Below are 13,687 nucleotides of genomic sequence, written 5' to 3'. Positions count from 1 at the left end.
GCTGTTGGCATCCAGTATCCCATGCGTCCCGTCGCTGTGGGTTTCCCGGGCGACGGGATCTGGGATGTTGGCAGTTTAGTAGTAAACATTGCGGTGGTATGGAAGCAGGATGAAATGGCTTTCACATCCAGCATTCTGGCTGGCACTAAGCAAAAGACAGACTCAGCAGATTTAGACTTGTGCTGAGTCGACTTATGTACTTTTGTTGATGGGTTTTTAAAGGCATTTTAAGGTGTTAACTCCTTTCTTATAACCTCATTGTCACCATTTGGTATTTACTGTATGTCATACTGAGTAGATTTATATGTGATATCTAGGTGTACAGCACTAGTGGTTATTCTGTGTACAGAAAGAATTGGCCTTCTGTCTGTGCATGTGGCCTACAAGTATTGTAGCAGAAGCATGGTTTCACTTGTTGACATATTTTGACGGTTTGAAATGTACAGTAATGCCGTCAGACAAGCTCATTTGAGTGTGTCAGCCAGACTTGTCAGTGACAGACATTCTCTGACAGGTGGGTGAGTTGCTGCAAGTCCATTACAGGCTGATGATGGACAAAGCTGTGTCTTTGTTTACACCCTTCATCTGCTTCAAGAGGCTCTGTCGTTCTGTGGCATGTTGTTTGAGGGCTAAGTACAGTACAGTAGTTGCCTTCTTGTCAAGCATAGAGGGTAGATCAAGGGATGGGTGGGCATTCCGTCAGTGTGCATATCCCCCAGGTGTGTTTATGTTGACTCATCTGGTGCGATCTGGTGCGTCTGTCTAATACGTCCCCCCTAGCGATGTGATCTGGAGCTGGGTTCCACTGCTCAGGTTTGGAACGACAATTATGTAATTAGAGGTCAGATAATAACTGTCTTCCAAAGACAGGAAGAGAAGCACAGCTGATGGAGGCAGGATAATAAAGCAGGGAGGGAGGGAGGGAGAGAGGGAGGGAGGAAGGGAGGGAGGGAGGGTGGGAGGGAGGGTGGGAGGGAGAGAGAGAGAGAGGAGTGAAGAGAGGGGCTTGGCAAGGGAATCACCACATAGTTAGCATTCTTTCATCTGACTCAAATCCCACGTTTTCCCCTCCAAATGAGCCACACACCCATTTGAGATACTGTAGCTTGTGCGTGTGTGTTCTGTGTGTGTGTGTGTGTGTGTGTGTGTGTGTGTGTGTGTGTGTGTGTGTGTGTGTGCGTGTGTGTGTGTACTGTATGCGATTATGTTTATCAATATGTTTTGACCTGCCTAAGAGGGAGAGTTTCTGGGTTTGTTTGAATGGGAATGTTTGTGTTCTGTATTTGATATGGGTCGCCTGTTCAGAATTGGAGTTTGTAGGCTACTTAATGTGGAATGTGTTTTTTCAAGCTGGTATTTATTTTCATAGATTTTATCTAGCTCATCATTTCTCAAGCAGACAATGATGCAATGCATACTGTATCAGTCCCAGTTGAAGAGAATAAAGCTTTGCCCCATACAGCTGTACAGTGGTGAGGTAGGATCTGGATTTTTCTTTACAACTCTCCTGGTCTCTTTCATTACTCTCTTCTGCAGGTGAGTGCATGTGTAATGACCTCCAGCTGGAGGTAGTTGTGGGGCAGTGGGGAAAGTGCAAGCGCGGCCCCCCACCCCTCCAACCATCCACCCCTCTACCTAGCTCTTTCACTCTCAGATGGATGGGGCTATTGAAACCCCACTCTGAACAGACTCATTAAGTGTGTGTGGTCCTGGCTGCCAGACACCCGATCTGCTTTACCTGTGTGTGTGTGTGTGTGTGTGTGGTGTGTGTGTGTGTGTGTGTGTGTGTGTGTGTATGTGTGGGTGTGTGTGTGTGCGCGCGTGCGTGTGTGTGTGTGAGTGTGTGTGAGCGTGCATGCGTGCGTGTGTGCTGCAGAACACAAGAATGCAACAGAACACAAGAATGCAAACAGTGAGCAATGCTTCGTTGTTTCTTTCTTAAAACCATGCCATAAACTCCTTTTGTTGTGGTCCTGTTAGCCCACATCCAACTCCCCCCGATGGGCATTAGTCACGTGACCCTTGACTGTGGCTATATGGGACTGTCCTTTACCCTCTTTATGCAGACTCATGCTCTGGAGGCGAAGAGCATCGTAGCACCATATAGCTGCAGACACAGCTGTTTGTTTGTGGTTGGGTTTGGGTACTTTTGGCCAGCAGGGGTGCGGTCCCGGGTCAAACCCCATGTCACACCCTGTTCTGACCTGCTCTCTTCCTGCGGTGCTCTGGTTAAAACACCAAGGCCTGGCCTGAGAGCGTGCTAATTATATGTCTGTGGGCAGAGGGAGGCTACGGTAGCTTGACTATGGTGGATGGATGGATGGACTCTGTCATGGCAGTACGCCATCATCATAGCAGCCATCCACTCTCATTGTTATGGGTTGTCCCATAATTGTGCCTCGGTGTTGAAATGGGGAGGTAGAATAGGGGTTAGAGGGGAGAGGATGGAGGTGGGGGGGCCTACATTACTGTAGATGAAGGGAGTGAAAGGAAGGATCTGTCTGCAGCCTGAGTAATTAGGTTACAAGGACACTGACACCCTGTGATGCTGTAGCACGGTGGGTGGTATGGCTTTGTGCTAAGATAACAGACTGTACCAGAGTAATTGAAAGAACTGTGTGTGAATTTTTAATGAGTGTTTTTAGATCTAATCTAATGTTTCTCCCGTCTCTCTCTCTCTCTCTCTCTCTCTCTCTCTCTCTCTCTCTCTCTCTCTCTCTCTCTCTGTTTCCCTCTGTAGTGGAGCCAGCGGATCTCTTGAAGATTTTAGATTTTCCCAGTTTACCTGAAGGCGTTACAAAAACAACAGGTTTATGCTCGCATAGAAAGTCGACAAATGGACCCGATGTGGCCTTCAGAGTATCCAAAGACGCTCAGCTCAGCGCCCCCACCAAACAGCTGTATCCTGGTGAGTACCCTTACAATGGAAACCAATGCTAGTTTGACCTGTGTGTACCTCTCGACTGAAACTTACCTTCTATTTTTCTCACCTACTTTTTCATAAACCTGTCTTCCTCACCTACTGTATCTTCTCCGAGTCTCACCCCTTTCTCCAGTGTGCAGATCATTTTCCAGCTTTTTTTAAAACCTCCATCAGTGCTTTTTCAGGATTTGCCCTGCATGTTAAAGATGCTTTTCTAACTATGTTCCTATTGGCCGTGTTTGGCCTCCTCTCCTACCTCTGGGTGTTGACCCATGGTGAACTCTACCCTGGTATATGACCTTTCACCCAGTACGAAAGCCTTGGTGTAATGTCTTCATATGGCTGGAACGTACCTGTGTGCCCTGCTGTATGATGTCTGTCTCTTACCTCCCACTTAGCCCGCCCCTCCCACCACCAGGCCTCTGTTTTATTGGTCATGACATCATAATTACTGTCACATACGTTAACACATACACACGCACGCACGCACGCACGCACGCACGCACGCACGCACGCACGCACGCACGCACGCACGCACGCACGCACGCACGCACGCACGCACGCACACACACACACACACATATCAATTTTGTACTTTATGTTCCCCCTCATGTCTGTCCCATCCAGACACATCTGTGTGGAATTACGTTTCGGCCCGTTCTGTTTCTAATTCAGATGCTCCGAAAAAGAAAAGAAGGAAAAAAAGAAGACAGGCAGAAAGGCATACTAATTCCACCATTTTGGAAATCTCACGCACACGTTCAGTGGGAATCATACCCTAGTAAAAGTCATAGGCGTAGGAGGAGTTAGAGGATGGAGAGGCAGGGGAAAGGGGGGATGGGGGGGGATGGGGGTTTCCATTCTTCCTCCTTTCTTTTGTGCTGACGTGGCTCATGCTTACTGTTCTTCAGCGCACATCAGCTCTCTCCTTAACTCTCTCTCTCCCTTTGTGTCCTTCCCTCTCTCCCTCTACATTTATTTCTTCAATCTTTTTTTCATTCACTCCCTCTGCAGTATCACTAATGCCTTCTTCTGTTTTTTTCTTTTCTTTTCTACGACAGTAGTCTCTTTCATCCTTTTTGTCTCATCTTTCCACATCTTGTGATTACTTTCAGAGGGATTCCGTGCTAGGCATATTTATTTATTTATTCATTCACATTTCGGAAGTGCGGAGTGGTAAAACGATGTGACCCAGACGCTAAATTTTTGTGGAATGTGTTCTTGGACAATCCCAAGAATTTAAATTGAAGTAATTGAGGGGAATACTAGGAGAAATACAGAGAGTGTGTGTGTGAAAAGAAAGGAGTAAAAGGGGCGAGCGAGAAAACCCTTTCTTGTGAGTTAAGTTGACTAAAAAATTCAGTTTGGTCGACAGCCAAATGTATGAAGAACGTCAGCCCAAACACATTTCTCTCATCGGCGCTGGAGCTCTTCTGGGTCACGATGGTCTTGGCGGACGTTTGATCCACATCAAGGCTCTTTTATGGGCTTAGGACCGGCCTGGTTCAGCAACAAGGCTACCGGACATGTCCTCTCATGCACTCTAAACCCATAAGTCCTGTTTACTTTGGACTCAATGTGGAGCCAAAGACCTGAGCTTTGGTTCTGTTGAACACATAATGAGACTCCGTTCACATTCTAGAACAGCGGAGACAGAAATTCCAGCACTTCCAGACATAATAAAGGTTCAAGAGCCTCATGACTGCTGTCCCTGTGGTTAAACTCTAAAGGACGTTCGCCCTGTGGTCCCTTAGTTGGCTACAGACTCTCACCTCAACTTTAATACAGTTTACAGCTAAAGGCAGCCAGTGAGATCATTTGGTCAAGTTTTTTCCTATCTTCTGTTACTCTTCTGTGCTTCTAATAAGCTATGGCTTTGACCTTAAGCCTGATACAAATTATGAGTGTAACATCTAACTCTAAACATCTAATCTATGTGTAACATCTAACATCTAATCTATGCACGCACACACACACACACACACACACACACACACACACACACACACACACACACACACACACACACACACACACACACACACACAAAGTCCCAATTTACTCTAGATTTACTCATCTGTAATGGTTGTGAGAATTCAGCTCATGTAATGAAGAGCTCAACCTCTGATTAGGAACACGTTCCATCACACCACAGTTCCACAGACGTTTAATGATGATGTGTTGGTAGAAAGTGTAGACATGCTATCATTAAGCAAACATGTGGAAGAGATGATTCATTTTAAGAAAAGGGCGGCTTGAAACAGAGAGCTTCTGTTGCTCCTCAGCACCTCTGGGTCTAGAAGTGGAGGGGCAGACCAACGGGACAGTTGGCTTCCATCAACACAACTCTGTCACTCTAGTCCAAACACTTCCACGTCAGAGTAGTCTGGAAATAACCTTTATCTAAGGTCTCTCTGTTCTTCCATTTCACTCCCCAAAGAGATGAGTGTTTTCAAATACATACTCCCACACTCTTGTCAATGCACTTTCACATACACTGTAAGCAGTCTGATAGTTTAGGGGGTTGTTGGTCTCATAGTCTACATTACATCCATCTCCCTCCTACTGGGTCTGTCCGGGTGGACAACTGCCAACATAGTGAGGAAAAAGTGATGCAATTCATCCCTCATTCATTTTTTATCTCATTGTGGTTAGCCTTGCATTGGGATGCTTGGCTGTGGTCAGGCGGTTATAGCTGGGTGGTCCCGTTCCCCGCTCCCCGCTTAGTCTTTCCCTACTGACACATTGCCAATTGGAGGAGCAGGAGGACCAGGGAGTGTTAGCCATACATAAGAACAGCTCAAGCAGAAAGGGTACAACTCCAGTGATGAGATGGGGAAAGCCATATTATCATCCTGCTCCAGCGATGTCAGTATTTTTGTCAGGTCTAAAGAGATATTGATGAATACAGATGTTCTGTCTTTCCCTTCTCTTTTTAACGATGACATGCCATTCATTACTGTTTCATCTTTCAGTGAGTACCCACCCACCCGAAACACACACACACACACACACACACACACACACACACACACACACACACACACACACACACACACAGGGTCTTCCTCTGCTCTCATCAGCCCTATGAAATCCCTGTGGAATGCTGCTCCTTTCATGCTGAAGAGGGATTTTAGAGGTAGTGATGACAGGTAGACCCATTATCTCACATGGGGATTTGCAATCCCACCTACCTGGACGCAGAGCACATTGACGGACAGGTGAGAGGACCAATTACGGTCCAGGTTACAATAGGTTCCTCATCCCGCCTTGAGACTTGGCTTTTTCTTCGAAGCTCTGTTAGGTTTAGAAGAGTGTGTAAAAAAGACTAAGAAAGTGGAACGAGTGGGGAGCAGATGTGAAGAGTTAGACAGAGAGGTATGTCTGCGCAGCAAACTGGAGACATGGTGGCAAACCTCTCCCTCTCCCCCCTTTTGACAAGCAACTGGAGAACAGAGCTATTAAGTATAGTAGTTATCCAGCTGATCTGCACAATTAAAAATGGTGGATAGCCAGTGTATTAGGTTACCAATAAACATGAGGGGATGGACAAACTAAATTCAACTCACTAGTTGATTTTTAAAATGTCAGTATAGTTTAATCAATAGTAGTGATCAAGAGTCACTCAGATTGGTTGCAAGAACCGGAAGAGTCTTATCTGATTGGCTGTTAGGTGTGTCTGGGAGTCGTCTCTTGAGACCCTGGCATTCCCAGACTTTTCCGGTCTTAGGTGTTGCTGCCAGTGTAAACCCATCTGTCTGAGACATAGACACACACACACACACACACACACACACACACACACACACACACACACACACACACACACACACACACACACACACACACACACACACACACACACACACACACAAAACCACAAAACAATTCTAACTATAATAGATAGCACAGGAACACACACATACTGTGCATGCGTACACACGTAAGCAAACAATTCATGAGTATGCACGGTCTGAATATAGCGCCTGTCCCAGCTGGTGGCCCAGTGTTGTGGTCAGGGGGTCAGGAGAGAGGCACATTCCTGAGGGACACAGGAGCCTGTGATACCTCCTGCTATTAGCAGCCAAGGAGAGAGGGGGGAATAGACCCTGACACCCTAGAATGCTGTCCTTCTCTCTCTCTCCTCCCCTCTCTTTTCTTCCTCCTTTTACTTTGCTTTCTCTCTCTCTCCTCCCATCCTTTCAGAAGAGTGTACTTGGATCCATCTCATGGTGAATGATCTCTAAGTGCCACGTTAGTCTCCACGGTAACAGTAGGGTCAGAGGCCAGTAGAACTGAGGAGAGAGGAGACAGCATACCAACAGAGCAGAGACTTTTAAATTACCTAAGAGGCTTTTAAATTGTCAATAAAAGCAAATAACTTAACTCTTGCATTTGTTTTTTGAGGTGTTCATATACTGCACATCTAAAATTGCTGGTCTAAAACAGTGTTTTGAGAAAAACTTGGAATTTCATGCCATCTTCCCCTCAAACCAATACATTAAAAAAAAGAAACAAATGTTTGCACTTTAGAATCTTTGGATTCGTTTGTGTGTAGCTCTCCCCTTCTCTTGTGCTTGCTGAAGGTCACCATTCTTATTTAGATTAATAGCTCTCCGGACTCCCCTACAAAAGTCTCCATGTTGAGGGGCAAGCCTGAGCCCCTGTCACCCCGGCCTGACCCCTGACCCTAACCCAAACAACCAGCTCTGAGGCAGCGCTGAGTCATTGTCCCTGGGACAGACGCTCTCATAGCAGGGCCGGAAATAGAGACAGACAAAAGAACAGCAGCCTCCACTCAGGGTCACTCTATGGACTGCTGTGTGTGTTGTCAAAATAAAGTCTATAAGTATATAGGGTTCATAGCCTCCTAATACTTACTGAGGATACCAGTGGAGGCTGGTGGAGGTTGACATCGGAGGATGGGCTCATTGTAATGCATGGAATAGTATCAAGCACACATGTTTAATACCATTCCTGATTCCACTCCATGCATTACAATGAGCCCGTCCTCCGATTTCTACCTCCACCAGCCTCCCCCGGAGGATACATACGTGGCAAAGAAATGAACTGAGAACAGATCTGAACGCTCTCTCTCTCTCTTTCCCTCTATCACTCTCCATCTCTTCCCTTTTCTCCCAATCTGTTAAGTCACTTCATGTCTCATCATTCTGCCACACCCTGAGTGGAGCTGTTCTAGAGGGTAGTCTGAGGTCTTTGGAGCAGAGCGCTACATGGAATGCACCAGTGGCACTCTCTGCCTGCCCCAACCTTGCTCTTCTCTACTGCCAAAGAGAATTATTTTGGAAAACACTGCCAAAGCATGTGTTCTCTGTCTGCATGAGGTGTGATTACAATTCTGTCTTTAGAGAGAGAGAGAGAGAGAGAGAGAGAGAGAGAGAGACAGACAGACAGACAGACAGAAAGACAGACAGACAGACAGACAGACAGACAGACAGACAGACAGACAGACAGACAGACCAGACAGACAGACAGACAGACAGACAGACAGACAGACAGACAGACAGACAGACAGACAGACAGACAGACAGACAGACAGACAGACAGACAGAGATGAGATGAAAGTATGAAGAAAAGAGAAAACGGACAATGATGAGAAATCCAGACTTTCCGTCAGTGACTAGAACTCCTCCCTCCCTCCTCCCTCCTCCCTCTCTCCCTCCCTCCTTCTCTCCTCCCTCCCCTCTCTTCTCCAGTGTCTGTCTGCTCCTAACCTCAGACTCCAGACCTCCCCACTACTCTCCCGTCAAGGCGTCTTTGTCTCACAACCCTGTGATTGGCTGGTTGGCTCAGAGAAGCTCTAATTTGGAGTTTCTGCGCGACACAGTCTGTCTCCCATTAATGGGGAGGGGGTTAGGGAGTGTGAGGTGCTACAAAACCATGGCAACCACAGGCCCTGCTTCTCGTTTCATGTCTGCCTAAAATATTCTGGAAAGCTCTTCCCTCCCTAGGCATGGTAGTTATTAAATATGTTATATTATATATGTTGTCATAAATATAACAGCGCAGTACTGAATTAAGTATTTTTTCACACATTGTGTTCACACACGACCTATCCCTCACAGGATTATGTAGACACAATGAACAAAACATAATACAATAAAGAACACATCCCAGCACACTCCAAAAATAATTTGCGAAAGAAAAAAAGTACTTTCAAGCTTCACAAATATGTTAAAGATAATTGAAGAAAGATAATTAGTTGATGGAGACTGCAATGGCTCCTCTTCTCTCCCCTTAAAACAACAGGTCTCTAGGCATGAACCTGAGTCTGACCTGCACATGTAAGGGCCCCTTACATCCTTGTTGGGGGGCTGAGAATGTCCCGCAAGGCCTTGCTCTCAGGGCATGTGTCTGACAGATGTGGCTCGCTTGCACAAAATGGAGGAGAGAGTTTAGACTGCACACAACAAGCATGTACTGTGGATGGGGAGAGAGAGGGAGGGAGGGAGGTGCTCCTCCATAGAGGAGGTTGATACTCCCTTTTCAACCCTTTCTTTCTTTTTTCTGTTTTCTGTTTGTCCTGTCTGTTTTTGTTTTACTGTAAATATCCTTTTTCTCTCTTTTTCTCTGCCTTTCTGTCTCTCTGTCTCTCTTTCACTCCCTCTGTCCTTCTACCCCCCTCTTCATTCTATCCCCCTCTCTCTCCGTCTGGTGGATGGATCAGCAGTGGGAGAGGAGGAGAGGGTTTTGGAAAGTGTTTTACAGAGTCGCCCAGGGATCACATGCTCTTCTCATTACCCTGTTCTTCCTGTGCTGCCCTGGAAAGACTCCCCTGCTTCCTCTCTCTCTCTCTCTCTCTCTCTCTCTCTCTCTCTCCCCCCCCCATCTCTCTCCCCCCCCACCTCTCTCTCTCTCCCCCTCTCTTCCACACCTCCCCTCTCTTCAGTTCTGGGCATCATCAGTGAAACTTTGGAGAGGGCTCTTGTTTTCTTTATATGCTCCAATACTATGTCTCCTTGAGTCTCATGTTCATCATCCCTCTCTTGGATCATGAGCATGACATAAGTGTGTGTCCCTATTGGTTAGGCTTGGGGAGGTCCATTAGTCAGTATTAGAAGATATTGGCCATAAATTGTAACTTGAATCAGTCCTCTCAGTTTCATTACCATTCTGAAAACAATGGTTGTACTGTACTATAGTGGTAGACAGTGTTAGACAAGGTAACTCAATGCACACTTATACAAACACGAACCCATGCCAAAATAGTTGTCTGTTTCTCCTTATTCAAGCCTATTATGAACTGGCGTATTATAACTTCTCTCTCTCCTTCTCCCTCTCTCTCTCTCTCTGTCTCTCTCTCTGCCCTCAGCTGAAGTGTTCCCTGAGGACTTCTCCATCCTGGCCACGGTGAAGCCTAAGAAGGGCAGTCAGTCCTTCCTGCTGTCTGTGTACAACGAGCAGGGCATCCAGCAGCTGGGCGTAGAGGTGGGACGCTCCCCTGTCTTTCTGTACGAGGACCACACAGGCAAACCCAGCCCCGAGGACTACCCCCTCTTCAGAGGCCTCAACCTGGCCGACGGAAAGTAGGTCCACCTCACTAACTACAGTGGTATACACAGTAGTACTGTACAGTATGCTATGCTATGCTATGCTATGCTATGGTACAGTATGCTATGCTATGCTATGGTACAGTATGCTATGCTATGCTATGCTGTAGTACTATACTGCTATACTGTACAGCTCAGCCTGGTCTAGGTAAAAATTATGTCTCAACATACAATATATTATAACAAACATTTTACATTGTGTCTTATCACAACACCATCACACTGCGCCAGACTGCATCAGTTCATGTTACTCCATATCAAACATTTGTCATCTGGTATCGCGGTATGGGCTCCTCTGTAATCAGAGAGCAGGTGGGGGGTTGGTTGGGCTTTGATTAGGCTGAAGGACACACCACGGTGGGGTTTAGCCTTGTGTCTCCCAGGCAGCACCTGGGCCAGCCACCTCCTCAAGGTGTCTATTATCTTAGTCTATTGTCCATGTGACACATGGGTTATGATTGAGCCACTTCTCTGTCAGGTCAGGCCAGGCTGTTTGTGTTCAGAAATCTCCTCAGATCTTTTTGAGACCTATGTGTTTGTACAGTGGCCTAGATGCTGTAAGTTGTCTAGCTTTTTTAAGCAGTTCTTATTTTTATATTGTCATTGCTCAAGAAGATGCATCTGTAACTTATGCAACCAGTCTGAGATGCAACCAAATGACAATAAGAAGTAATTGAGGGACTTTGTGAAGGGTAGAATAGAATAGAATAGAATAGAATAGAATAGAATAGAATGTGACAGTAAAAAGCTAGGCAAATATGAACAGTATAGTGGACTGAAAGATACCACTCATACTGTAAATGGAAACAGAAGATAAGGTATTCAACTGTAGCAGGGTGAAATGTGTGTGTGTGTGTGTGTGTGTGTGTGTGTGTGTGTGTGTGTGTGTGTGTGTGTGTGTGTGTGTGTGTATGGTGCGTGTGTGTGTGTGAGAGAGAGAGAGCTAACCTGCTGTCCCCCTACAGGTGGCATCGAGTGGCCATCAGTGTGCACAAGCAGACCATCACCCTCATTCTGGACTGTAAAAAGAAGACGACCCAAAAGTTGTCCAGAAGCGCCCACCCCATCATCGACACCAAAGGAATTGTGGTCTTCGGAACTAGAATACTTGATGAAGAAGTCTTTGAGGTAGGTCCGCTTCCTTATCTGAAAGTAGATCTGATGGCGAGTTGTGAAGTGAAGGGGAGTTTTGTTGTACAGTATACATCAATAGATGTTGGTAATAAACAGCAGTATTTGTATTGAGACTGGTGAGGCATGGCCCTCTGCTTTGTCACAGTATGTTTAGTGATCTGTGATTTAAAGTGTACAGTGTTCACCAGTGTCACAAGGCTTCAAGAGTCATCTCAGCCTTCCAACAAAGCTACAGTGGTTTTGTTTGTTTTCAGTTGTCCGTACAGTTAGAACCATTTTATTTGTCTTCCTAGGCATTCCTGCTCAGGTAATAGAGAATGGTAGATATGTAACTGAATAAAGAGCAGTTTGTCATACATGTCTAAAGTTGCATGTAAGAGTGAACTGAAGGTGTCGACTAGGTCTGCATCTACTGATTTGCATACGCATTAACAGCTCATAATCAGCTGAGAATGTCCAGCGAACAGTGATCAGTGGTCCAATATGTAGATTTTAGCTTCAACATAGTGCCAAATGACCATGATAAATTGGTAGCCATCAAGGAATGAGATCACATGATGAAGAACGTTCAGTGAAGAGTGCTGTATTAGTTCAAAGCGTTTTCTAAAATCTGCTGTCAGTTAGGACACTAGTCTTTGTGTGCCTATTTCATGTTTGGATTATTTACAAGGACATGCACATGTTTGGCACTATTAGAAATAATGTTTCAAGTTATCACATTTTGAAGCTGGGGCAGCAACACGCAAAACAACATGCTGGACCTTCCACTGCACAGCTGTGTATATGCATATGGTATGAGTTGGTACAATCTCTCTCTACCTCCCTCTCCCTCTCTCTCAGTCTAAACGCACTGCCACGTCTTTGTTTACAGAGGGAGACATTGAATGCGTGGCAACAGATAGAGGAGATTCTCTCATTGTGAGAAGAAATGCTCCCTCTCCCCCCTCCCTTCATCCTCCTTTAGTGAAGCTTTGTGGTTGGAGATGTGAGATTCATGAGAGGCAGATCAGTGACAGCCAAGCCCCTCAGGGCTTATCAAAGCACCACAGAGATCTGACAAGGATCTCTACATGAAATACTTCTCTTTTTGAACTCAGAGAGGGGGAACGGGATAAGAGAGAGAGAGAGAGAGAGAGAGAGAGAGAGAGAGAAAGAGAGAGAAAAAAAACTCTTCACTTATCAGAAGATTGTGTCTTTATATAAATGGCCTGAACCAAGAAAGAAGGTGAGCAAACTGTTGTTTGTTGATATTGTTGACTGTCTAATCTATGAAGAAGGTTGACAGAGAGATGCACACACACAGACATGAACACGCAGGCACACACACACACACACACACACACACACACACACACACACACACACACACACACACACACACACGTGATGTCTTGCAGCTGCACACTGTATGACTCACACACACACATGCACAATATTCACATATCTACTACTTTACTTATACACAACAAAACATACTCACACACCAGTCCTGTGCAAACTACACACACACACACACACACACACACACACACACACACACACACACACACACAAACACACACACACACACACACACACACAAACACACACACACACACACACACACACACACACACACAGATGCAGTGGATAGTGTTGTCTTTGTCCTGTCAGAGTTGTCTGTTAATCCCTGTTCTTGTATAAGGGGATTAGACAATAATAATTAATAACAGCCCTTGACTGATATGAGTGATGTTGGGCCAACTCACCTTTGACCTGCCTCTGCTTTGAGGAACAGACAACGTGGAAGAATTATGACATCACCTCCTCAGGAATCTCCGAGGCTTGGCAGCCAGCTCAGAGGGGGAGTTGGAAATATATGATGGGATATAAAGCGTCTAGATGTTTTCCATGTAGTCGAAAGACATTTGATATATTAACTTTTGATTTATGCACATGCATTTTCAAAGAGGAGAACATGTTTGCTCTTTTGCCTGCATACAGTATTTACACCTGTGATAGGCTACTGTATCTATCTTTAGTCAACTGACTCAGCTCACCTCAGCTCTCTGCTTGGATT

The 13,687-nt window shown here is 45.7% G+C and overlaps 1 protein-coding gene across 1 annotated transcript in view; it reads left to right on the top strand.

Annotated features, from left to right (window-relative positions):
• col5a1 (procollagen, type V, alpha 1) overlaps positions 1-13,687 on the top strand; it is a 76,064-nt gene that overhangs the window by 13,387 nt on the left and 48,990 nt on the right. The window contains exons 2-4 of the mRNA XM_083670634.1: positions 2,741-2,908; positions 10,257-10,470; positions 11,460-11,622. Coding sequence (XP_083526760.1) covers positions 2,741-2,908; positions 10,257-10,470; positions 11,460-11,622 — 545 coding nt within the window. The remainder of the gene's footprint in view (positions 1-2,740; positions 2,909-10,256; positions 10,471-11,459; positions 11,623-13,687) is intronic.

Source organism: Argentina silus, assembly GCF_951799395.1.
Source record: "Argentina silus genome assembly, chromosome: 5".
Classification (NCBI taxonomy): Eukaryota; Metazoa; Chordata; class Actinopteri; order Argentiniformes; family Argentinidae; genus Argentina; species Argentina silus.
Note: the sequence above shows the minus strand (reverse complement) of the source record. Positions and strands in the feature narration are given on the sequence as shown.